This window comes from Puma concolor, chromosome A2 (assembly GCF_028749965.1).
Source record: "Puma concolor isolate L17-30 chromosome A2, mPumCon1.1.hap2, whole genome shotgun sequence".
Classification (NCBI taxonomy): Eukaryota; Metazoa; Chordata; class Mammalia; order Carnivora; family Felidae; genus Puma; species Puma concolor.
This window is the reverse complement of record NC_141668.1, coordinates 31,200,356-31,227,899: the sequence shown is the minus strand read 5'-3', so window position 1 is coordinate 31,227,899 and position 27,544 is coordinate 31,200,356. Positions and strand designations below refer to the sequence as shown.

Below are 27,544 nucleotides of genomic sequence, written 5' to 3'. Positions count from 1 at the left end.
GATTCTGTTGCGCTCCATTCGCAAGGACGCCTGGTTTTTGTAGTTTCTACATGAGGAACTGCCAGCACGTTAATAACTGCTGGGAGGGAATGAAACTACACTTCCCACAATGGCACGGGGGCGGGCTCCGGTCGGCTTACGTCATTGCTTCAGCCAACCAATGACAGCTCCGGGCGGCAGTGAGGCAAGCGCCGTCAGGCGCCAAAGTGGTTTTTTTTTTTCTTTTTTTTTTTTTTTTTTCCGCCGAAGCTGAGCGGGTGCTGCTAGCGGAGGCGCCATATTGGAAGGGACAAAACTCCGGCGACAGCGAGTGACACAAATAAACCCCTGGACCCCCTCGTTCCCCCAGCTCTAAGGGCCGCGATGTTGTACCTAGAGGACTATCTGGAAAGTGAGTGGGCGGCGCTGGCAGGGGCCGTCTGTGGGACCTGCGGGCGGGCAAGAGCGCGAGTGGACGGGGAGGCGGGATGGCGGGAGGGAGGGGGAGGCGGGGGATGTTTCTTTCTCACGGTAACTGGCAGCCTCGCTGTGGGCTGCCGGCTCCTTCGACCCCCCCCGCACGCACGCACGCACGCACTGACGTAAGCGCGTACTTTCGCCGTTGGCCCCGCCCCTCTGACGGACTCTCCCTTTGACAGTGATTGAACAGCTTCCAATGGACCTGCGGGACCGCTTCACTGAGATGCGCGAGATGGACCTGCAGGTGCAGAGTAAGTCGGCGCGTTTGCCCTTCTTCGCCGCGCGCGTTCAGTCCAGACTTCCCTGCCATCGACTTCATCGCCTCCGCTATTTGACTCTCCTCCGGCTCACTGGCTAGTGGATAAGGAGTTGTGAAAAAGAAAAGGCAGTGCCTAATCTTGCCTCTTGCTTTCCACGCTACTTTTCTCCTTGCTTTTACAAGAGAAGGAGGCATTAGGGCACGTGTATCTGTTTCTTCTCGAATTCGAGACTCTGCAATAAAAGCTTCTGTACCTTCAGTGAGGACGTAGATACCTGTTTTAATGCACATCGGTGTAAATGTTGAGAAGATTTTGACTTGAGCCCTTATGTATGGAACATAGATTTCAGCATTTATACTTTTGTTAAAGTTCTATTCAAAAATTTTCAAGAGCGGAAAACAGAAGCATAGGTGATAATGTGGTTCTTTAGTGACCCTGGTGAACTTGGAATGTCAAATTTTGGAAAGTTACACATTATAGGATACATTCTCAATTGTCAACAGGATGATATTTTCTCAAAGTGAGGGAAATAAGATTTTACTGTAAAGCTTCTTATCTGCTGTAATAAAAATTTTGACTTTTTTTCTATCAGTGGTAGCTTGGTAGTCTGGTTACTTTTTCCCAAAATTAACCTTGTTCTTTCACAGAGCAGTATGTGGTTTATATGATCATTTTTTTTTTTCTGTGGAGTTTCTAAAAAAGGGTTTACAATTCAAAGAAAGTAAAGAATCAGTGTCTTTGGAGATAAGGTAAATACTTAGAGCAACATTACACTTAAGTACAAATTTATGTCCACCATGCTCTGAATGAACCTCATGAACTTTCCCCTTTTATGAAATGCGTATAATATAGCTGTTCTAACTATCTTGTAGACATACTATATTACAAATTAAGAATGCGAAATGAATTATATGTTACTTAATTAAAGTATATAATTAGGTGTACCTTTATAGCTGGATGTTTCTCCCGCTTTGGAGAAATTCAGCTATTCCTTAATTAAATTGTATAAGTGATAATAATGGCCGGCTGGCCTTCATGGGGTGTATCCTCAAAAAATAGGTTTCTTGATCCCGTTTATTCCAGTGATATTTAGGCTATACACATGAAATGTTTCTCATGCTGCCCATGTTTTTTTGTTTTTTTAAAAGTAGAGGTGAAGGAAGACCTGGGTTTTGGGATATGATTGGGAGAAAAGGGGTATTGTGGAAAGAGATCAGAGAACCAACCATTCCTTGAGGTAGCTAAGGACCTGTACTTTTCCTCGCTTGTCTCTCTGCCCCTCTCCACCTTCCGCACCATTGTTCATGAATATACTTTTCTCAGCCTCTTGTCAGTTTCATGTGGCCGCACTTAATACAAGGTGATAAGATATGGAAGCTTTCTTTTATTTGGTGGATTGTAGTGTAGAAGTCTGAATTGTGTATTTCTTTGACTTGCTCACAAAATTCATTTTAACTTGAAGTTAGAAAATGCTTAGACAAAGGAAAATTCTTTTAAAAAATTAACTGCAAGACTTCTTAGAATCTTTAAAAACCTATTATGCCCTGAAAATCTCCAAAAGGTTTTCCTCAACTTACATAGCAACAGATTCCACCCCTCCCTTTTTTTTTTTTTTTTTAACTTTTCCTTTTTTAGCAGACATGGAATGAGATGACCATTCTTGGCATAGGCTTAGAGAAAAACGTCTAGAATAAATAATATAGTGTATGAAGTGAATAAATGATTGTACCCTCTATTTCAGTCATGATGTGAGACAATCGGGGGCTTAATGCATATAGTGAGAGTTTAAAATCTTTTTATTACTTTTTCTTATTAAAAGAAATGTAGGGGTGCCTGGGGGGCTCAGTTGGTTAAGCCTCCAACTCTTGGTTTCGGCTCAGGTTATGATCTCACAGTTTGTGAGTTCGAGCCCCACTTTGGTCGGGCTCTGCACTGACAGTGTGGGGCCTGCTTGAGACTCTCATTCTCTCTCTCTCTCTCTCTCTCGCTCTCTCTCTCTTTCTCTGCCCTTCCCCCCCCCCAACACACTTGCTCTCTCTCAAAATAAATAAACTTAAAAAGAAAGAAAGAAATGGGAGGATTATCTACTGGTGCTTTTTAAAAAAATTTTTTAATGTTTGTTTATTTTTGAGAGAGAGAGAGAGAGAGAGAGTGCTGGCAGGAGAGGGGCAGAGAGAGGGAGACACAGAACCTGAAACAGGCTCTAGGCTCTGAGCTGTCTCACTGAGCCTGATGCAAGGCTCGAACCCAAAAACCTGTGAGGTTGTGACCTGAGGCAAAGACAGACAGTTAACCAACTGACCCACCCAGCACCCCTCTAGTGGTACTTTCGATGAGAAATTGTGTTTTGGCACATTTGGCTGATTTAATGCCATTAGCTTTTGATCCAAAGGCTGTACTATTGAACTTACCTATGTAGTCGACTCCTTTGATGACTGGAAAATTTTTGAAATAACAAAAATAAATTGTGAGTAGAGAAAATTGTTATTTTTTTCTAAAGTAAAGCATTTACATAATCAAAGCATGACATATTTAAGTTATTGGCCAAGTGAAAGAGTGTATGTTGTCAGATATTTTTTTCTTTCCCCAAATCAAAGCATGTATATTCAGTATATGAATTTGGTCATCTAAATATGAAATGTTTTTATTATGTCATAGATGCAATGGATCAACTAGAACAAAGAGTCAGTGAATTCTTTATGAATGCAAAGAAAAATAAACCGGAGTGGAGAGAAGAACAAATGGCATCCATCAAAAAAGTATGTTCAACACTCTGGATGATTTATCAGTAAATACTGGGACTCTCTGAGAAAGATATTTTAAAATGAAATAGTTTTCTGGATCTCAGAATGAGGGAAAGTTACCAGTGGCTCTTTAAAATTTAAATATTTTGTTGTGGTTTAGAGCTTTAGGTGTATGGATTTTTTTTTTTAATTTTTTTATTTATTTTTGGGACAGAAAGAGACAGAGCATGAGCAGGGGAGGGGCAGAGAGAGAGGGAGACACAGAATCCGAAGCAGGCTCCAGGCTCTGAGCTGTCAGCACAGAGCCCGACACGGGGCTCCAACTCACGGACTGCGAGATTATGACCCGAGCCGAAGTCAGATGCTTTAACCGACTGAGCCACCCAGGCACCCCTAGGTGTAGGAATTTTTAATAACTTTTTGGCAATAAAAATTAGCAACTTTTTTTAGAGAGTTACAGAATCATAAAAAGTACAGTTTTTTTCTTTTAATTTGTTTTATTCTGTTTACAGGTAATTAAAGTTACCTTGTGTTTAGAGATGAAAATACTGTCTTCTAATTTTGGCCCCAAACTGGTATGAAAAATAGCACACCGTGAAGCATATTTTACACATTGCTAGGTACCTGAGTTGGTGGAATCACAAAAGAACAGAATTTTAAGAGTTGAGAAGATCCTTAAAAAAATCTTTTATTTAAAACTCTGTATGAATTGGGCCTAGAAATACAGAATTCCTTGAGTTTTTGTTAACTTTATAGTACTCTCAGGTCTCTTCCAGATTAGAATGAGTATCAGATCTCCTCCCAAGCTTTGCTTTAAATGTATGACCTAGTGTATTTGGGATACATTGGAAGAACTACATAAAAGACCCACATTTTGTCGTGACCTCCGTTTAGCTGTGTGACATTGGACAGGTTCTTTAATATCTCTAATAATAATGGCTCCTTCATCCCCATCCTTCATAGAATTGATCAAAGATCAACTGAGAAAGAAATTTGAAAGCTACAAATTTCGTGTATTGTGTTATTTATTTTGCCACATGGGAGGAAGATTATTTCTGTCAGGAGAAAAAAAATTAGAATCTGTAACAATTGGTCCTGACTGGGAGGATACCTGGAGACCCAGGTGTGTATGAGTACAGACATCACATATACAGTTGACCCTTGAACAACATGGGTTTGTATCAATGGGTCCACTTTATACCTGGATTTTTTTTTTTTTTTGACAAATACAGAACAGTACCGTAAAAGTATATTCTGAATAACATTTTTTCCTCTAGTTTACTTTATTGTAAGAATACAGAATAATATAATGCTTGTGCAAAACATGCATTAATCTCCTGTTTCTGTTATCAGTAAATGCTTCCAGTCAACAGTTGACTGTTAGTAGGTAAGCTTTTGGGGAGTCAGAAGTTCTATGTGGATTTTCAACTGCAGGGGGGTTGGCATCCCAACCCCCGCCATGTTCAAGGGTCAAATGGGCAACACCAAGTCAGTTATTATTCCTTTAACCTATTAAGTTTTTGGTGCACTGCAGCTTGGATATACCTTTAAAAGTCTAAAAGTCCATGGTTTCTATGTTTTTAAATGATTTGCTTTATAAAATGAGGAGAAATCGAAAGTATAGATTGACATTGTATGAATTGTAGGAATTAATACTTAGCTTAAGAGAGTTCTGAGACACCTGGGTGGCTCAGTTGGTTAAGTGTCCTATTCTCTATTTCTGTTCAGGTCATTATCCCAGGGTCGTGGGATCGAGCCCCTTGTCAGGCTCCTCACTGAGCTGCTTAAGATTGTCTCTCTTTCTTCCTCTGCCCTTCTCCCCCACTCTTGCGCTCTCACTGTCTCTCTCAGATTAAAAACAAACAAAAAAAACCCTGAGAGTTCCAGAACAATTGGAAAATAGAGACATGCAGGTCAGAATATTTTCAATATTTATACTTTTATTAAAAAAATTTAAAAATGGAGAGTATAAATTAGATAAATTGTAACGTTTTCTTTGAAAGAAAAAGAGTATTCATTAGTTCACATAACTTTTACTAGTTTAGAGGCTAGACTTGGAATAGTATTTAATTTTACTTATATCTTTTTTAGGAATGCTTAACATCTTCCTTTGATTCTTGACCATTGTATAAAATTTCTAATCCTACCCCATCCCCATCCTATCCTTAACTGGGTTTTTATTGCTAATGTAGGTTGACTGACATTGAATACAGGGTATGATAATGAAAATGCAGTTTTATGTCCTAACTGCACATATTTTTAAGTTATTAATTTTTTCTTAAAATGAAAATGTTTTTATTCAGGATTACTATAAAGCTTTGGAAGATGCAGATGAGAAGGTACAGTTGGCAAACCAGATATATGACCTGGTAAGTAAAATTAATGTGAATGCTGTGCTATAGTATTTACATTATGGATTATGCTTTAAGTTTCATTGGCTTGAATGTTAATAGGAAGAGCAGACTAAATTTGAGGTATTGTTTTCTTGATCCCATTTAATTTGAGGTTTTAGTGTCCATTTTTTGTTTCTTTGCAGAAAAGAGAGTCTGCAGTTTTAGTTAACAGGTCTAGAACCTTACATTTTAGCCGAATTTACTTTGCTATAAGGTTTTATCCGATGTTAAACTTGTTTTTTTTTTTTTTTCAACAAGAATTGATGTTTAAATTTATTTTACTAATCCTTATTTTAAGGTAGTGTATTTACTTCCCTGTAAATCCTCTTGAGATTGTTTCCGTGGTAAAATACATGTAAGACTACTGTGCTGACAAGACTTTTTGGTAGCCTGATTAAATGAAGAAGAGAATCATTTGAAGTCAGTGTTAACAGATAGTACTCAACTATCTATTAAGTGATGTCAATAGATAGCACTCAACGACTGGCTCAGGTGGCAGAAATGGGAAACACTCAATTAAACTTTAAAAAAAGGTTCTTTTTTGCAGTAGCAGCACTTGTGAAAGATTGAAATCACTAAGAAGACAGAAGCAGTATTTCTCAAACTGGTATAATTATGGTGCTCTCTTTTATGTTAAGCAGCTTCTAAAATACATCCTTTAGGAAATACTCATTTCTGGTTCTGCCTCAAAGCAAATTAAAGCTAAAAAGAAATAAGTGGTCACTTATGGTCTCCTTTAGCATATAGATTTCACATCGTATTTTTGTAATCTTACCTGGATGCCATCTTATTACTGAACAAGTATATGTAAACGTCAATGTTGTTGGTGAGCAAGCACAAGATAAAAGGTACATACCACACATGGTGCACATTGTAAATGTTTATGCAAAACTAGCAGACATTTGTCCTGTGAAGCTATAGAAAATGTTTTGTTGTTCTCATATAGTAGAAAGTTTTACTGGTGTAAATCACCTAGGCTCTTTTGTTCATACAGTTCTGAAAATAATTCTGAAAATAATTTCATGAAAGATATACTGCCTAAAGAAAGGTAGAACAAATGGTAGCTTGATTTACTGTGGAATTGAAAAAAAAAAGGTTCTTAATTGTTTTGGTCTTGAATTATATATATATAGACATAGAAAAAGACATTTATATTTGAATCCAAGAGGAAGTTGTTTGGTAACATCGTCCTCATATTTAATGATTATACGTGTCAGTCTTTATTTAGAGACTACCTTCTTTTTAAATCATATAGATCTTTGGCTGTATTCTTGGGTTATATTTTGTTATTTTAGTACTTTCTGTATGTTTAAAAAATACTTCATACACTTAGAAAAATATGTATAATATAAATATGTTCTTTTTAAATATGTGTGTTTTTCTGTGTATGTATTTATATATTATTTATGAACCGCACTGTTTACTCTTGTGCTTCGTATAATGGAGTTTTACCTGGAGTTATAACGAAGGAGTAAAAAGTAAATACTATAAATGGCTTGTGTCCTCAAGGTGTTGGTAAACTAGTTGGGAAGATGTGTCCACAAACTAAAGCGAAGAGCCTGTATAGAAACAGTGTAACAAATAAAGATTAATGCAGTTAAAGATAAATATCTGATAAAGGGCTGAACTAACTCACAGTAGAGTTATTGTTAATTTCTTAGAGGTTATGAGATGAGTGTTGAACAGAATTTATTCAGAGGCTGAGGGGCCTGGATTAGGTGTGGTATTGAGGGGAAAGCATTTCACTCAGAGATAATGGATAAACAAAGAATGAGAATAAAACCTAGTAAATTCTTTGAGGGGGATAGATTATTTAGGGTAGGGAGTGAGGTAATTGAAGGTGATGTGATAAACTGAACAAAATGTAATAAAAAGCAAGTGCCCATAATGGATCCATACAGACGTGAGTTCAGCCACTTCACTGACAGTGGGACTTTGGAAAAAGTATTTAATCCCAGAACCTTGGTTTCCTGATCTGTAAAATAGCAGTCTTAATTTGTGCCTTACAGATAGATTTGCACATATGTATATAAATGCTGTTAGCTGGGCAGATAGTAGGCGCTCACTTCTTTAAAGATTCACTCCATCTTATTCCTCAAACTGGAATTGTGCACTTTCTTGGAGCCACTGTTTCCCTTTCAGCTCTGCCAAGTTGCACCTGGTTTTCCTCCAGTCTCCCAGTATTTCCAGAACTGCCTTTTGTCTTGTCTTTTCTTCTTTCTTTCCTTCCTCTCCCCTTCCTTTCTCTGTCCTCCTTCTGCCTTTTCTTTTTGTGACTTTTCTTTTCCTCTCCCCCTTTTGCTTCCTTCCTATTTTAGCACTCCATATTAAATTGCTGTTTCAGGCTATTGTGACATCTCTAATATAAAAATCCATTCTTCTTCGAGACTTAATTGTCTATTATCATCCTTCCATTTTTCTGACCTTCCTCAGTCTCCATGGGTGCCACTCATAACGGTTGCTGTTCCTCAGGACTCTGTCCTCGACCTGCATTCTTTCTTACTGTATTCAAGTAGTTCTCACGTAGAGGTAACTCTCTTCCCTTCTTCTGCCCAACTCCAGAGGCCAGAAAGACCAAATGACACATGGTGAAGAACTGATCTCTCAAATGCCAGTTTTATCCCCTGCCCCACACACAACCCAAGTTGAGAAATCTCTCCATTAATTTTCTGTGTGTTCTCTTAGTTTTAGCAATTATACATGAATGATTCCCCAAGCTCAGACTTCTCTTCTGAGCCTATTCATCTTACCTGAGAATTCCAGGCCCTGGAGCTCAGTGTATTCAATCTTAACTCTTAGTCTCCCCTTCAACTTCTCTCAGAAGAACCACTGATCTTCCAGTTATTCACATTGGAATACCGAAAGTTATCCTAGCCTCCTCCTCGTCCCTGGCCTCCCCACATTTAGCTGATCACTATGTCGTGTTCGTTTTTATTTTCTAAGCATCTCTCATTACCCCTTCCTCTCCAATTCTACAGCCTGCCGTCATTCAAGAACTTTAACAACAGCAAATGACTGGCATGCTTTTCCTTCCGTCTTTGCTTAGGAAACTTTCTCCATCTTTCATAATCCTCCACATGCAGTCTCTTTATTAAAATCGCCTTAATATTGATATCTGTGTCATTTGTATCTAGGAGACGAGATTTGACCACTTAGGAAAGTCAACAAGAGTGATTAAAACACATTTTTTTTTAATTAGTTTTCTTTATTTTTGAGAGGCAGAGAGAGGGCGCGTGTGGGGGAGGAGCAGAGAGAGAGGGAGACACAGAATCCGAAGCAGGCTCCAGGCTCTGAGAGGGCAGCACAGAGCCTGATGCGGGGCCCAAACTCATGAACCGTGAGATCATGACCTGAGCCGAAGTCGGACGCTCAACTGACTGAGCCACCCAGGCACCCCACAACAAGAGTGATTTAAACAAAAGATTTATTTTCCTCTCGTGTAAAATAACTGTTGGAGGAGGCAGGCCAGGGGCTGTGTGGCAACCCCAACATCTTTGTTGTCCCAGGCTGCTTCTGATCTGTTCCTCCTCTTTTCTGGACAGGTAGAAGAATTGCTGTGGGGGTTACTCAAAAGGGCGTATTTTGCAATTCAGTCAGCTCCTTTAAAGGAGCCTGGAAATTTTACCTACTGATTCCTGCTTATCTTCTTGACTCCTTCTAGCTGCAAGGGAGGCTGAGAAATGTTGCTTAACAGGGTACATTGCGACCCTTGGAGTATAATTGGGGTTCTATCAGTAAGGAAGGAGGCTATTGAGTAGGTAATTAGCAGTTTGGGCCTTACCTTACCCTCAACAGAATCATACTGACCTCTAAATATTGTTATTCCCATGGTTTTATTATTACTTTAATTAAATAATTATTTATTTACCTTTTACTTGTATGTGTGTCTTCCCTACTATAAATGTCAAGAACTATGTCTTTAAAAAATCTTTTAGTGTTTTCAGACTCTAGCGTAGTTATTTCTCAGTAAACATTTGTTGAACAAGATCGCCTAAATTATTTAATGGAGACGAAAAGGCACTAACGTGACTCCCACGTTATGAGTTTAGTGGCTAGAGTTTAGTGGTGTTCAGTTTGTTGCATCAGATATGGCAGTTGAGTGACATTTTCTCAGAAGGTAACAGAGTCACATTTTAGTATATGCTAAGTTTGGCTTGGTTTTGACGGACAAACACAGGCTGCTGTGCCAAACATGGGTAGGCAAATAGCCACCTCTTGTCAAAGTATGGCTTTAAACCAAGAGAAATGAAAGTAATATAATTCAAGTGAGTTTAGTTTCCTTTATAGAATCGTTTAGCAGACCACACATTCAATCTCATGATCTATGTCTTTGCTCACATCTTTTTGGCATCCCTCTCTTTAAATTGCTCTCAATTTTTTTAGTGTCTTCAGTTTAGATAGATTTCTATCTCTGATACATAAGCTCATTTTGAAAGTTCTAAAACAGGATTTATAGATATGCCTTCAGCAAAAGGGGCATTTTTTTAAAAATATAAAAAACTTATTATGAGGTACATGTTTTATTTAAATACCTTTCACTTTATAGTTGTACATTAATAATTTTTGACTATTTTCAGTACCTTTGCTTTTAAAGAGATTCCTTTTAAAGTATGAAAACGTTTATTAAACACTATTAGGCCTTGACAATTGAAAATTATGACAATATTATTTTTGTAAAATAAAAAATATTAGATCTCCTAGCCAGGGCCCTTGAGGGTACATAAGGTTTGTAGTCATTCTCTACCCTCAGAGCCTGGCACAACAGATTCGTTGAATGGTGAGCACAAGGACAAAGACTTCGGAGGTGATCTAATCCAGTGTTTCCCAGACCTTAATATTCGCATCCTACCCTCCAGGCTTTTAGAGTGTTCATATCATCTGTACATCTATTTACTAAGTAAATTTTAAAATGAAATTTGTGTAAGAGGAAAATTTATTTGGTAATCTGATATTATTAATGTAAATGAAAAAATGAGTATCACTTATCACAAATAAGTCATTATAAAATGTTAAAAAACAATAGCCTCCTTGGAATACTTGTGCTCCGTGTTGCTGCACCACTTTGCCAGAGTGGCGTGTGGAATTTGAGCACTTTACACTTGAGGGTAAGTGTACTTTTGCAGGTAATTGCAGTTGAACGTAAGGGAATTATTGCCTTGTTCATAGGGAAGTTATTAAATGAATTTACTATCTTAAATTGGTTATATTCCCCAAAATATCAACAGTAAGTATCCAGGTGAAAGTCTTTATAAATAGGAAAGAGGGGAAAAAAAAAAAGGAAAGAGGAATTAAATTCCTATAACATTTAACACTTGAGAGCTTAGGGAGCTAAATACTTCAAAGGTGAGTGGATAGGGCACAGTATAAATGTAAACTTACAGCAATTTTCATTCATAGATCATTTATCCAGTAAACAGAGGTACCTCTATTTATACACTTCTGCATAGTGGGAGAGAGTAACTTTGATTCATTCAGCAAATATTTGTAGAGCTCCAGCTATGAGCAGTCATTGGTATAGTGGGCAGTAATGACAGACAAGCAATGAATATAGGCATAGTATCAAATAAAGATTAGATTTTGGTAAGTGCTGTGAAGGAAATAAACATTGTGGAAAGAGGGATGAAGAATGAATTACTAGGGGAGGCTGTTAAGAATGTCACCAGGATGAGTGTAGTCTTAGTAGGTGACATTTGAGGTAGTACTTGGAAAACGAGAAGGAGCCAGCCATGGGAAGGGAGCTTCAGAAAGCACATTTCGGGCAGATGATGTAGATGATGTACCACGCGTCAAGTCTGAGGGGGAAAAGGGCTTGGCCGGTCCAATCAGAAAGAGGCCAGTGTAGTTGGTGTATGTAAGAAAGGTATTCAGAGGAGGCAGGCAGGAGCCACCACAGGCAAGGTCCTCCTGTAAGCCAATGCAAGCTGTGTGTTTTTTCTTCTGAAAGCAGCAGGAGGCCACCTTAAACAGGAGTGAGGTATACCTTAGAGGAGATTGTCTGCATGCCTTTGCTTAAACATTGTGTTATTGTGGTAATTTCAAGTAAGCGTATATTTACAGATTTTAATGTACAATAATTTAGTATATAATTGTATTTGATTTGCCCCTCAGTGTTTTATATAGCATGGTATTTGATTGTATTATTAATTTTTGAGATACTTTATTTACTTTTAAAGTCAGTAGTAAACTTTTAATACCTAGAAGTAGCTCTATAATGTTACTTTCATTTATTAAGAAAAGAAACGAGACTGCATAAATATCCACAAATGAAGAGATTGGTGGAATTAGAGGTTCTGTAGAACAAACTGAAAATTCATTTCAGTAGTCTTCGTGAAATGAACAACAACAAAAAGCTGTCCTATTAAAATAAATTCCTTCTAGAATCCTGATGCTCATAGTCATTAAACACTTATTTGTGTTTCTCAGTCAGATGTCACTGTCATAAGGCTGTATTACATTACAATACCTAATAAAGTTGATTTGTGTACACTCTGATAGAATTTGAGCTTTTAGTTAATGCTTGAATGATTTTAGCAGTCTCTTAACATTGCTCGGTACCCTTGAACTTGCTTCTTTTTTATATCCTGGCCTGTTCCTGAGATGATTATATTTCAGGTCTACATTTTACCTATAAATTTGAGAATTCTTCATCTGATACTCTAATTAAGGAAATATATTGTGTAAGTTTGACCTTTTGATTTGTCTCCTATCCTCATTGTCTTTAAGGAAGATTAGATGTAGTTTATGTGCTTAGGCCTCAAATATTTGATTCAGCCTAAAGATGGGTCAAATTTTCACCTATTTTAAATAAAATTCAGAGATGTGGAGAATCATTTTCATGACTTGTCAGAGAAATAATTTGCCATCACGACTCCTTTTTCTTCTCCAATTTACCCTCTTTATTCACTGTTACCAGGTCTTTTCACAGTTAGAAATTTATCTCTCATTGTCATGAATTTCAACTTAGAACTTTATATACTAACTTGTGCTCTTTCTAAAAGGGCAAGCTAGACATTTAAATTTTAGAATGGCATGGTATTAGAAGCCATAAATCACGCAGAAACTTTTTAAAATGCTGTATTTCGTTCAGTTTGGGTCCATCAGTGACACATCTTAAAGTTTGAATATTGGAAAACTGGGAGTCAAAAGAGAAAGAATAAATGATTACAGTTCTATGCAAAAATGTTCAAGTATGAGAATTTTTTTGTTTCATGCAGAGGGGCCAAGTGTGACTTAAATATCTTTGTGATCATCAATATGTTAACAAATAATGTTGACAGAATTTCCTTTGGCTCTCAAGAAGTCAGAAAAAAGGTAATTGATTTAAAATTAAAGGAATTACATTTGGGGTTATCAGATATGATTTGGGGCTATAGAGTAAGGAAGATTTTGCTGCTGTTATTTATTGACATTAAATGGGGAGCAAATCAAATAATTAGACTCCATGGTCAGCCTTGTGTTAGAAAGCTGTGGTTAATGGAAAATGTCTCTCAGTTGGCGTAGGACCCTCTTTACTACTATAAATCAATCTTATGAGGTCAGATGTGTGTGGCGGAGTGGGGTAATTTAGGTTCTTGCTTTGCCTGATACCTATGGGGCCATTATGGTGATCTGCCAGAACAGGTGCTCTACCCATGCAGAATCGTGAGGGTAGAGGACATGCAGTCCACAGCTTTCAGTCAAGTTCGGTGTTCTTTCTGTGGCTGTTTAATACCATTTAAGTACTCTGGTGCTTTATAGCTTAAGTTAAATCTGTGGCCAACTTTCTAACTTTAATTCGATTTAGTACATCAGCGGTGAATCTGAGACAAATTAATTCTCATTGCCTACTGATTGCTTATAATATTCATCTGTTCATAATCTTTTTTTACCTTTCAGGTGGTAGGAATGATTGGAAGTTATCTTCCAAAGCTGCCTGCCTACTACAATGTGGTTTAGGCTTTTCTGTGTTTGTTTATTTTAATTATGTATTTGGTTTTTAGAATTATGAAATCGTGGGATTCTGCTGCTTTTTCTGAGCTGCTAGTACTGGAAAATTCCATCATTTTCCATGTTCTCATGTATAATAACCCTTATCAGTACTATCTTTAATGCATCGAAACAGTTATTAGATGCAGGGGTGGAAGGAGTTAGGGGAGGGTCCATGGCGTCGCCATCTCACTCTGGCGCCATCCTCCCAGCCAAGATTCTAATATTCTACCTGTCTATACTGTACATACCTGTTACAGGCCACACTGTTCTTTACTTTTTATTTTTTTTCTTAGAATCCTTTGTCTTTCTGTGTCTATTCATTCTTTCCATCCCTTCAAAGATGATACATTCTTCACCCTCTAACTCATTTATACCTCCTTTATGTCTACCACAGCCCAGTGTTTTATATATATATATATATATATATTTTTTTTTAATGTATTTCTACTGATCCTTTTCCAGCCTTTGCTTATTTGCTACATCTAGGAGATATATATTTTAAAACATTATTATGTTAAACGTCTTACAGAAATCTTGATTTGTCAGCTAAATTGTAATTCCTATGAAGGCAGGGATTCTCTCTCATTTTTCATGTGTCTGCCATTTAACCCAGTGCTAACTAAGCACATAATAGGAATGCAGTATTTATTAGTAGTATGATTGTAGTTAATAAAGTTGGTGGAGTATTTTCATTGCATTGAGTGTTCTTGGAATTTAAATATGAGTATTTTTTCTTACTTCCCTTAAGATTACATTTTGACAATGTAAGATGTATTTTTGAATAACTGAGGTCTGTGTTCACACATTCTTATTGGATGGGAGGTTCCATTAAAGAATGCTCAATTACCTGCATGTTCTTTGAATAGGAGCAACTGTCTGTAATATGAGACTCTATAGGATTTTAAATATTGCGAGGACAGTCTCTACCAGGCTCTGAAAAATGACTTGTGTGTGAAGATGGAGGGAAAGACTGGGTTTTAAAATATTGAAAAGTCACTAACCAATACCCCAATGGGTGCTGCTAATATACAAAATATAAATAATAAGGAGATATTCTTATTTTTCTATTTGAATTCTCTTATTCTGAGTTAATAAACAGTTGGGTGCTGCATACAGAAGTTCAGAGGGCAATGTTAGGTATAGATGGTGAAGTACAATTTATTACAAATAGATCAGAGTTAAGTTCCTTTTCCATAAGGCATTAACTGTTGCCTTTGGCTATCTTACTTAAACCCTCTAAGTCTTAGTTTCTTCACTTATGAAATGGAGACAGTAAAAACCTATGTCAGAAGATCAGAGCAAGGGCTAGAAAAGACAGAAGAGCATCTGATGCACCAAGCACGTTATGTGGCGTCTGACACAAACAAATTATCTTTTGCTACTTTTCTCCCCATCTCCTTCATTTTAGGTACACGTTACTTCATTCTTATTTAATTTGTTTGCCCTCATGATGTATCATAGACCTCTTGATACTTGTCAGAAAGTCACTCTTAAATTATTTAACAATGATCCATTGGGAATCTGGAGTTTGAAAAAAGGTGTTGTCAAGAATATAACAGCATTTTTCAGAAAATTTGTGTTTTCTTTGTTTCACTTCAAAGTAGTAAATTTGAAAAAGTATTGAAAAAAAAATTTTTTTTTTTCAACGTTTATTTATTTTTGGGACAGAGAGAGATAGAGCATGAATGGGGGAGGGGCAGAGAGAGAGGGAGACACAGAATCGGAAACAGGCTCCAGGCTCTGAGCCATCAGCCCAGAGCCTGACGCGGGGCCCGAACTCACGGACCGCGAGATCGTGACCTGGCTGAAGTCGGACGCTTAACTGACTGCGCCACCCAGGCGCCCCTGAAAAAATTTTTAATATTAACCTTAAGAAATTAAGACTTGCTGCTAGTTGGAGGTATCATATAGTTTTCTGAAATCAGTCAAAAGATCTCTAGGTGAATGAAAAAATTTGCTACCTTAACAAGGACAGTAGTATAACAATAAAACCATTTTAACCAGGCTCTTTGGGGAATAGAGTTTTCTGGCTAAAAACTCCCTTTGTTTCAACCCTTTACATCAATGTTTACAAGTATAATGGTTTAATTTTCTGCCTTCGAGAAATGTATGTATAGAATATAGGAGCGTCTTTGTTTATAGACAAGGATCTTTCATTCTTCATTCTAAATAACAGTTATTATAGGATGGCAGTGTGGATGACCTTATTATAAGTAGGAGATTAGGGTGAAAGTAATCCCAGGGGGTACTATAAAAAGTTACCAACCCTCCTGCACTTCCTCTCCCCTCAAGTCCCAAATACCAGTTTTGCTTTAGTTTCATATCCCACCTCTTCTGAATGTTTTCTAACAAATTGTGATTTTAGTTTCTTAAAACTTCACATTATTAAGGGAGACTTGAGAGATTATTTTGTCTAGCACCCTCATTTCATAGATTAAAAAGCTGAGGTGTAGGTTGATTGACTTGCTCAAGGATACTAAGCGGATTCACTAAAAGAAAAAAGGTTCAGTTTTCCTCATTAAACTGACACTTTAATAGTGTCCCAAATTTTGGTGGTTATCTTTGATCTTCTTTGAAACAGGTAGATCGACACTTGAGAAAGCTGGATCAGGAACTGGCTAAGTTTAAGATGGAGCTGGAAGCTGATAATGCTGGAATTACAGAAATATTAGAGAGGCGTAAGTAAAATTTACAGTTTTCCATCAATGTCGGACAGTCCATGTGCGAATCACTAAGGAGACACTTATCCCACGGGGACTTCTCAGATCCCGTGCTTCTGTGGATGGTGGCACCTGGGTCGGACAGGCGTGGACTCTAGCAGTTAGAACATTTGGGTTATGGATGCTGAGAGAGAGGATACAGGATATCATACACTCTCTCTTTATTAAAATCACATATTAAGTCATTCCATTTTTTTTTTTTAATTTTTTTTTTATAAAATTTTTTTTTTTCAACGTTTATTTATTTTTGGGACAGAGAGAGACAGAGCATGAACGGGCGAGGGGCAGAGAGAGAGGGAGACACAGAATCGGAAACAGGCTCCAGGCTCTGAGCCATCAGCCCAGAGCCCGACGCGGGGCTCGAACTCACGGACCGCGAGATCGCGACCTGGCTGAAGTCGGACGCTTAACCGACTGCGTCACCCAGGCGCCCCAGTCATTCCATTTTTTAATATGCATATATATATTAGTAAGTTGAGGGGTAAGACCAAAGATTTAAAGAAATAGAACCATCTAGATACAGGTTAACCATCTGTCTTTAAATGTATTGACTTTGCCCTGCCTATTGGATACACTTTAACTTTGAGGAAAATTTTTCTTTTTTCTTCCTAAGAACTGCCTTAAGGTTTTTTCCCTCAGTAAGAAAGATTTTAATTAGTTCCAAAACACTTCCTCTCTTTCTCAAGTAAGTCCTTCTTAAACTTTTTCTTATTCATAAGAAGCCATTTTAATATATCTTTGCAAGGTTTGACTTGATCTCCTGCTATAATTTACCTGTTTATTACTTTTTTTTTTCTTGGTTCATTTCAACAGCAAGAACATGTACCTATTTCTACACACTGATGAAAAATTTATTTATGGTATTAGGTGATGTGTTTATATATGTATGTATGTATACATGTATGTATGTATATATATTATACACACACACACACACACACACACTCTCTCTCTCTCTCTCTTTCATACACATGCTCCCTAGAACAGGGAAACAACCAATCATGAATCCATCTTGGTATCCGTAGTGCATTTTTGTATTCAAAAGTAGATCTGTCACTTTAGATGATCGTCTGATTTATTTCTGATACTTTTATTCCAAGGAAATCCTATTTGAGAATTGTATTTTGAGACAAAATAAAATATAACTGCTCTAATTTTTGTTTGAAATGCTGACAGTAGCTGTGAATAACAGTAATTCATGCCTGTTCAGTACTGCAGGAAGGTTAATTATGCATCCTCTGTAAGGACACAGACATATGGAACTAAACCAGATCAAGTTCTAAAATCTGCTCCACCCTGTGCCCTGCCATAATTTCATCTCAAGGGATCAAGATAAACCCAGAATATTTCTTTAAAAGCATGTTAATGCTTGGCAGTAGAGATTCTGTGCCTAACTTCTTTCAGGAAGTCTTTACTATCATGTGTCATTTTAATGATCAAAGAATTTTCTTTCATGTACTAATGCCCCATCACCTAATACTGTAGGATCTCCCGTTGAAAGGTCTTCTTCAATCCAGGATAATTAGTTTGAGTTTTTCAGATCTTATCGGTAATGGACTTGTGATATCCATTCATCCACTTATGTGGTACCCACTGTCCTGAATTCCCCAATTAGACATTAGCATGCCTTGAGCTGTTTTGTACTTAAGGTGAATATTAAGAAGTGGATTATGTATTGTTTAGAGGGAGGATGAAATTGGCTCAGGGTGAAACTGGAAGTGGTGATTCTCTAATGTGCTTAACTAAAATGATACAGGCGTATGCATAGAACTTGCCAGTCCTTTGCTGGGTAAGGGTACATAGTGCCTTTAGTTGATTGACCTGTAAATTTTTGTGTTGACATTTAATGGAGTTGTATCTCTGTGCCTTTTTTTTAGGATCTTTGGAATTAGATACTCCCTCACAGCCAGTGAACAATCACCATGCTCATTCACATACTCCAGTGGAAAGTAAGTTTGGTTTAGGGCAGCTAAAATTAAAAACTTATTATATTACCTGTATATTCTTTTTAACTGGCTCTATGCCATCAATTGAGGGGGGGAAAAATTCCCTTCCTTTTCTTTTGTGAGATCTATTTTTTCATTATAGTTCCTGGTGAACTTACCTTCTTCATTTGGGAAAAAAGTATATTTGATTTGGGAGTAGAGAGTTTGCTTTTCCTGGAATACTTGGAGGACAAATGTATGGTATTAATAGCAGTATATACTTCCATATGCAGACACCTGACTCTCTCTAGAGAGTGTTAAAACCCAAGGCAAGTGATAACTACTTGATGGTAGGCTCTTTGTTTTTGTTGTTTTGTTTTGTTTTTCATCCTTGCTTGTCCAGTGCTTAGCCTACTTTGGCATATAAGAAGGTCTCAAATGATTGGTGGGCTAGTGAGTAAATGAATGCTTGGTTGGATGTTAGCTTGCTAGAAGACTGTATCAGTGCATTTTGTGACAGATCAATTTGAATGAAAGAAGGGTTGACTGAAAACTGTTCAAAATTGTAGAGTTTTGAAAACAAAGTTCCTCTCATGTTATATGTGAAACCATGGTGAATCGTGGGTTATCTGCAGTACTTTGCTACTGAAGTTTTGTGGGTTTTTTTGTGATTTGTGTGAGAAGTCTCCTCTTTTTTTTTTTTTTGTTTGTGAGAAGTCTACTCTTAATGAAATAGGTGACACAGAGAGTTCTTCTTATCCTGTCCTCTAAGAAAACAGACTGTTGTGTATTCTGTGAAGGACTCAGAACATAGCTGTACTTGTTTATAACTGGATGGAAGTATTATGCCTTGTCCATAGTTCTTTAAAGTTTAAAAACACACAGATTCTTTCTTTATATTCAGAAAGGAAATATAATCTGACTTCTCACCATACAACAACAGATCATATTCCTGAAAAGAAGTTTAAATCTGAAGCTCTTCTATCTACCCTTACATCAGATGCATCTAAGGAAAATACACTAGGTAAGTTTATTATCTTAAATATGAATTTTGCTTTTTGTTTCTGTTAAAATAAGGGGAAATTAAAGCGTTCGGGATTAACGAAGCTTACAGATTTTTTACTTGGTTAAAGTCCACATGTGGGAAAAGAAGAAAAAGGAAAAATGGAACATGAAAATTTTATAGTGGCGTGAAAATGTTAAATTTAACGATTATATCTGTACTGGGAAATAATGTATTTTAAGCTCACTAACATTATGTTCTCTCCAACCATTCTTATTTCTTCTTTAATTCTACATAGGGTGTCGAAATAACAATTCTACAGCCTCTTCCAACAATGCTTACAACGTGAATTCCTCCCAACCTCTGGCATCCTATAACATTGGCTCATTATCTTCAGGAACTGGTGCAGGGGCAATTACCATGGCCGCAGCTCAAGCCGTTCAAGCCACAGCTCAGGTAAAAAGGAAGAGGTTTGGAAATAGGTACATTTTGTCTGAATCATTGGCAAACTTGAATAGAAACAACTAGATGTGAACAGAAAGAGTTTTTTTACGTTGTGTAGTTCCATTTTTAAATCATGGTCTTACGGTATCTGATATGAATATTTAATGAAATGAATATGCATTAATTTACCTGATTGATAATGAAAAGTGAAAAATAGTTTCGTGCAATCTCATGCAGAGCCCTTCACCCAGTAATTGCTCATGATGTGCATAGTCTTGACAGTGAGCCACAGCACCTGCTAGGAGAGCACTCTGTTCTCTCTGCTGGTTTCGGGGTTTCTTCAATAGCCTCAGGACTTAGATTGCCAAATTAATATATTCCAAATTAAGTTGCCCACTCTATAGTCACCTCCTAACTGTGTAAAAACTGATTTTAAATCTTTACATAAAGTAGCTTAAATTACAGTGATGAAAATAATGGCTTAAACAAAATAATACTGGATAACCAACATAATATTATAACTAGTAGGACTGAAAAAGAAAGTCTGCATACTTATGTTTATTAATATTCTCCATGAATGTCTATTTAAGATGAAAGAGGGACGAAGAACATCAAGTCTAAAAGCCAGTTATGAAGCGTTTAAGAATAATGACTTTCAGCTGGGAAAAGAATTTTCAATGCCCAGAGAAACAGCTGGCTATTCATCATCTTCAGCACTCATGACTACATTAACACAGAACGCCGGTTCATCAGCAGCCGACTCACGGAGCGGGAGAAAGAGCAAGTAAGTTTGATCATTACAGTAGCCCCATGCCTTTACTAAGTATGCAGGCTACTTGGTACCCAGCTGGGCTTCCGTATATTAAACACAGGTAGCATATAAAGGATCAGGGTGACCTTTAGGGAAGCAGGGAGACATGACATTTTCATCCACACTGCCCTACTTTGGAGGAGTAAAGTCTTTAGAAGACGTTAAGTGTCTTTAATCTTTCTAAAGTCTTACATTGGGTATAAATGACTTCTGTTTACTTTCTTTCGTTCCCTAGGATAAACCATTTTATGGAACTTTTTTCATCTATGATCCCTTATTTTATCATGTGTTTCAATGTAAATTAATGCATAAGACACAAATTTTATCCTGGGAGTTTTTTTGAATAAAATTATTCACTTTTATTAAAAGTAAATTATCTTCCTTCATTCTTGGTCTTATGCCCCCAAAACTGAAATTATGAAAATATCTCTAGATTGAGTGTATGAGACTCTAAGGAAGATTGTCTGAATTTTAAATATGAAAACTTAACAGCATTCGGCGCCACCTGTCCCAGGTGTCTGCGTTTGGTAGGTGTTCTGCCATCATGGAAGTTCTGAATGGTAGGCCAGAAGAATAGGTTACCTAGTAATTGCATCATAATTTATTTTTAAATGTATTCTATTTTCTGTGGGTAAATCTCTAAAAGAATGATCAATGTAAAATCAACACAAAAGTGCTAGATATCCTAAAAAATAATTCATCTTAGTGACCCAAATTTATTATAACTGCCCATGATAGATTTCCCTATTTTTAAAATTTAATTTTAGCATATAAATAATAGTAAATTGCTTGTGAATTTTAACACTCTGTTTCCTATCTAACACAGGTAAGTATTCACATATTGACAGATGGTCATGATCATTTTCATCAAATGCTTTTGTGTATTTGTATATATATTTTTTTATTTAAATTCAAGTTAGTTAACATACAGTGCAGTCTGGCTTCAGGAGTGGAACCCAGTGATTCATCTCTTACATATGCCACCCAGTGCTCATCCCAATAAGTGAGAGCAAACGGGATTGCTGGAGGGGAGGAAGGGGGGCGGTTAAACAGGTGATGGGCATTAAGAAGGACACTTTTTGGGATGTGTATTTGTATTTTATATTTTGATGAAGAGTATTCACTTGGCTTAAAAATACAAAGAATGGGGCGCCTGGGTGGCTCAGTCGGTTAAGCGGCCAGCTTCGGCTCAGGTCATGATCTCACGGTCCGTGAGTTTGAGCCCCGCGTTGGGCTCTGTGCTGACAGCTCAGAGCCTGGAGCCTGTTTCCGATTCTGTGTCTCCCTCTCTCTCTGCCCCTCCCCCGTTCATGCTCTATCTCTCTCTGTCTCAAAAATAAATAAACGTTAAAAAAAAAAAAATTAAAAAAAAAATACAAAGAATGTCTCTAAGGTAGCCATAACTAATATTAATTCTTAAAACTATTACCTATAATTTAAGTCAATGCTACGTAGTAACTGATTAAAAAATTATTTTAAAAACCAAGATATGCTGAGTTTTTTTAATATCTTTATTCTCCAGAAAACAAAAAAATATAAAAAAAAAAGAAAACGGTTATGAAAGATAATTGCTCTTTGTTGCTATCAACAATTATGCTTTCAAATATGTTTATCAGGTTAGTTTAACTTTACGTTAAATGTTAATTTATACATTTGATGTTATTTCATGTCATACCACTCACTTAGGAGTTACTCTCACGTAATTTCTTTTGGATGCTGAGCAAATAGATCTGATACTGTTCTTTCAGAAACAACAACAAGTCTTCAAATCAGCAGTCCTCCTCCTCCTCCTCCTCCTCCTCTCTGTCATCGTGTTCTTCTTCATCAGCCGTCGTCCAAGAGATGTCTCAACAGACAACAGTGGTACCAGAATCCGATTCAAACAGTCAGGTTGATTGGACTTATGACCCAAATGAACCACGATACTGCATTTGTAATCAGGTAAAAGCATAATCTGAATCAAATAGAAGAAAGGGAGCTATTTCAATTTTTTAAGTGCTCTTTTTTTCCCCCAGTTAAAACACTTTTGCTTTCTTGTGTAAGGAATGTAATAGAATGTGTAAGTCACCCATAATCTCAGCCCCCGGATACAGCCTGTAATTAGACATTTTGATTTATCACTGCCATACACCCCACAAGCATGTTGTCTTAGTCTGCTCAGGCTGCCGTGACAAAATACCACAGACGGGGCGGTTTAAACAGCAGAACCCTATCTTCTCACAGTTCTGGGGGCTGGGCTAGTGTCAAAGTGCTGACCGATTCCATTCCTGGTGAGGGCTCTTTTCCTCGCTTGCCAAGGGCCACCTTCGTGTTGTAGCCTCACATGGTAAAGAGAGCACTGGTGTCTCTTCCTCTTCTATAAGGGCACCAGCCCTACTGGATTAAGATTCCACGCATATGGCTCATTTTCACCTTCATTGCCTCACAGACCCTATCTCCAAATACAGTTGAGGGGAAGGGATACAACACAAGAATTTAGGGGAGAGGCACAAACATTCAGTCTCATACACATATGTACACACAGATGTGCAGATACACATGTGCATGTATATGTTTGTGTGTATGTGTATATATGTGTGTGAATTTGACCAGTTGGAGTCACAGTATATTCTTTATGTAACACTTTTTCACTAAGTCATATGTACTGAGCATCATTTTTAAGTAATTTTTTTAATCTTCTCACAGTTATCTGTTAGGCTGTGTGTAACTTTTTAAACCAATGGTTAGCTATATGTCTTTTAGTGGCTTGAATTCTTTTGAAGTTACAAATAATGTTATGGTAGACATTTTTTAAATGTTACCCATTTTATACATGTATTTCTAAGATAATCTTTTAGAAATAAAGTTAAGTTAAAATATTTGTTATAGACTACCAAATTATCTTCTGGAATTCATTACCAAAAATTGGTGAGCGTGCCTGTTTCCTTAACCCGGTCCAACACTGGATATTATTCTGTCTTGAAAACCATGTACCAATTTGATAGTTTTATATCACAATCATTTCAATTTACGTTAGTAGTAAAATTGGACCCTTTTTGGCCATTTTTATTTCTTCTTTTATGAATTGACTCTTAATGGTATTGGCCGATTTTTCTATCATTTTTGTCTTGTACATTAAGAATGCTTTGCGGTTTATTTTTTTTATTTTTTTTATTTTTATGTATTTATTTTTTTAGTTTTGAAATTCCAATTTTATGGAGTAATGACTCAGTCTTTATGAAGTCAGCCATGGGTTATATGCTTAGGAGGCCTTTTTGCTTTTTTTCCCCTTATAAATGTGTCTTTTATTTTTTCTTATTTGCAAATGGCTTTGTCTAGCTCTTGATATACTTTAGTTTCTTCACATTTAAATCTTTAATCTATCTACAATTTATTGTGTTTAATGGTGTGAGTTGGCAATCTAATTTTTGAGAATTTGCCATTAAAGAGTTTGTTAGTTTTTGTACTGTCACCTGACAAACTTTTTTTTTAAGTTTATTTATTAATTTTGAGAGAGACAGAGACAGCACAAGTAGGGGAGGGGCAGAGAGAGAAGGAGACAGAATCCCAAGCAGGCTCCACACTGTCAGTGCAGAGCCTGATGTGGGGCTTGAACTCACGAAACCATGAGATCATGACCTGAGCCAAAATCAAGAGTCAGACTCTTACCTGACTGAGTCACCCAGGCACCCCAAACATTTTTTAATATCAGTGATTAAACAAAGAAAATTGTGTAAAAATCCTGTCAGTTAAAGTAGCTTACCTACAAAAGAACAAAATCAGATTCACCCTAGATTGCCTATCTGTAACACTGGAAACTAGTTAAGTTGATGCAATATATCTGTAGAGCTCTAAGGGAAAAATCTGGGTGCCCCCCCAAAATTGTTACCCAGAGAAGTCATTCATGTGCGTACAACCATATACAGATACTCTCACTAGTGCAGAGAATCAGTATACCCTCTAGTTATAACCCTGTCTGAAAAAATGTTTTGGTCCATTAAGAACATAAGTTAATTCAAGAATTAGGAAATTATATTATAAAGTGCTGGTGATGAACAGCAAAAAGAAAAATGAGAAAGGGCAGATAGTAAATTTATAATAAGTTTAGAAGTTTCGACCATTGACTGCAAAAATATAAATGACCTAATGACCCAAGGAAAAGTAAAAACCTTAAGTAAGTAAGTAACCAAGAAAGAAATGTAAACTCTTTGTAAAAGAAAGCACACACAAAGATAGTCTGTCGAGGTTCTTTCATACGTTCCAAGAGCACATAATTTCTGTGTATTTCTCTCTGTCCCTCTGCCCCCCAAAATCTTTTAGTAAAAAGCTCTAAATTATATAAAATCTTTATTAAAAAAGTTATATACTCTATTTTTTAGTGCAATTGAGTATATGGTATATTTCCATCTATTTCCTAACAGTATCATAAACCATTAATTTGGATTTAGATGCTTGTCATAAGTCATAATAAAAAATATTTACTTTTATTTGAACTAGGTATCCTATGGTGAGATGGTGGGCTGTGATAACCAAGATGTAAGTATTAAATTTTTTCTGTTTGGGAATGAAAAAAATAACAAATTATTATTACTTGACTATTTTTCTTATTTACTGTATCACTGAGTTTAAGAACACAGGTTTGCAGTTATGTTAATTACAGATTAATGCTAGAATATTTCTCTGCAAAACAGGTAATGTCCCTTAATGTGTTCCCAATGTAAGTTTTTTTAAAGCTAGTTTTATGGTTTCATGTGCAGATTATAATTCTCAAAAAGTGTTACATTGTATGAAAATTAGAAACACTCTCCACCCCCTTTGCTAAATAATACAGTGTTTACTAGAATCCAGTTCACCTATTACGGTGAAGAACTAGAATTTTAAGACAGTGCATTTTGTCAGGAAGCCCGCGGCCAGGGGTTGGGGTGGAAATGTTGAGGCTGTGATGTGAAGATATTTTCCTCCTGTCAGTATAGTACTTCCTGTTGTACTCTGCAGCTGTCAGCTGATAAGAGCCACTTCTGGTATAAAAAGTAAAAGAGGTTTGAAAGAAAAGAATTCCTATGTCTTTTTTAGGAAGCTTAATTCTGGTTAGAGATCTGTTTTTATTGGATGCTGAGAATATTTCTTCTAGTAATTTTATTCCCTCCTTACTGTCTCAAACTTCCAGTCCCCCTCCATTTATCTTTTCCTGCAGAGGGGTAACGGAACCCTGAATTCTAAAGAAGTACTAATCCATAATGTCAGAATCCTGAGGTTAATCAACAGTTTACACAATCTGAAGATTGAACAGGGTTGGCTTGGTGTGCATTAAAGTTTGTACTTTCCTGACATGACAGGGTCACCCCAACAGCATGTTCACATAGATGGAGACAGACTGTCCTCCTTCCCTCTTTAGAATCACTTGTGGGCTGTTTGTGATTATTGTAGAACAGTATTGCCCGATCATTTCAAGAACGGCGTTGTAAAGTCCTGGGGCACTTAGTGAAGATGATGCATTTCCATGACCGCCCCGTTGTACTCTCTGATCCCTCTCACTCCCAGGCGTGCCCTTCGAGTGCTCAGATCTCCTGTGCCCGTGTGCAAGTGCTTAATGTGCTGCAGAGTAGAATACTTCTCCTCTGCATGTCTAGGCATAGATCTACCCAGAGAGGAAATCCAGGGTATCCCTTCATGTTTTGCATTGCAACCAGCTTATTCTACTTTATAAAGCAGTGAATAATGCTGAATATTAAATAAAATCCGTAAAATATATTTGCCTTTTTTGTGACCCATCTTACTTCTTGCCCTTGAAAGTTGGTATCCTCCAGTTTAACGAGAATTAGTGAATTTTTGTTCGTTTGTTACTTGGGATTATGAAAAGGGATTATATGAACCTCCGAGTTAACAAAGATGCATGCTTTTTCTGTGTCTCCATTTCCTCGTCTCTGAAACTTAACCAGTTGGATTCAATGATCTGTAAATCGGCTCCTTGATCTAAAAGTTCCGTTTCCATGAATCTAATAATACGCAGTCTAGTGGGCGTATTTCAGCGTATTCTGTAATCTTTAGAGGTCTGAACGATTTCTCTGCAATTTTGCCTTCCAGTGCCCTATAGAGTGGTTCCATTATGGGTGCGTTGGGTTGACAGAAGCTCCAAAAGGAAAGTGGTACTGTCCTCAGTGCACCGCCGCTATGAAGAGGAGAGGCAGTCGGCACAAATAAGGGTGGTCATTTCATGTGAGCAAGGAAAAACTTCAACTAAATGTTTTATATGGGACTTTAAAACAGAAGAAAAGAGAAAAGAGAAACAATGCATTTCCAGGCAACCACTTCAAGGATTTACATAGACAATCCTGTAAGATCTTGAACTTGAATTTTATGGGTTGTATTTTAATAATGTAAGTAAATTATTTATGCACTCCTGGTGTGCTACGAATATTATTCCAGTTAGCCTTGGATTCTTTCAGTGGCCAACATATGCAGACATTTGTACTCCTCAACCAGTTTCTCAAAGTAATGGGCATTCTATAATTTAGACTTCAGAGAATTCCAACGATGAAGATTTTAAGAAAAGCATTTTATATTCAACAGGTATGTTCTGCTGCATGTACTGTACTCCAGAGCTGTTATGTAACACTGTATATAATGGTTGCAAAAAAAAAAAAAAAAGTCAGTGCTTCTAAAAAGAATTTAAGATAATGGTTTTTAAAATGCCTTTATAATAAGCTTTGTTTCTTTGTGAAACTAAATTCAGCAGGCTGAAGGAAATGGTTCATGTGATAAAGTGGGCTGGTGTCCTCTAGAGTACCTGGGTACATAAACAGAAACTCCTGTAGGTAAAAACGAATCTGTGCCATTA

General features: G+C 37.0%; 1 protein-coding gene across 2 annotated transcripts; it reads left to right on the top strand.

The window, feature by feature from the left end:
* Positions 1–232: 232 nt before the first annotated feature.
* ING3 (inhibitor of growth family member 3) lies at positions 233–27,108 on the top strand. 2 transcript variants are annotated; one of them, XM_025929442.2, is made up of 12 exons: positions 233–391; positions 639–710; positions 3,378–3,478; positions 5,767–5,832; positions 16,406–16,502; positions 18,422–18,493; positions 19,413–19,493; positions 19,771–19,928; positions 20,507–20,700; positions 22,476–22,668; positions 25,204–25,242; positions 26,791–27,108. In XM_025929442.2, exons 1-12 carry the CDS (start codon positions 364–366, stop codon positions 26,905–26,907), a joined length of 1,218 nt encoding a protein of 405 aa, XP_025785227.1. In that variant the 5' UTR covers positions 233–363; the 3' UTR covers positions 26,908–27,108. The 2 variants fall into 2 exon arrangements, with proteins under 2 accessions (XP_025785227.1, XP_025785226.1); XM_025929441.2 differs by having other exon boundaries at positions 19,374–19,493.
* The last annotated feature ends 436 nt before the right edge of the window (positions 27,109–27,544 follow it).

Coding starts and splice junctions, on each gene's coding strand:
- ING3 (XM_025929441.2), top strand. CDS start 364: ATGTTGTACCTAGAGGACTATCTGGAAA. Junction 5,833..16,405: donor CAAACCAGATATATGACCTG/GTAAGTAAAATT, acceptor TCTTTGAAACAG/GTAGATCGACACTTGAGAAA. Junction 19,929..20,506: donor CCGTTCAAGCCACAGCTCAG/GTAAAAAGGAAG, acceptor TGTCTATTTAAG/ATGAAAGAGGGACGAAGAAC.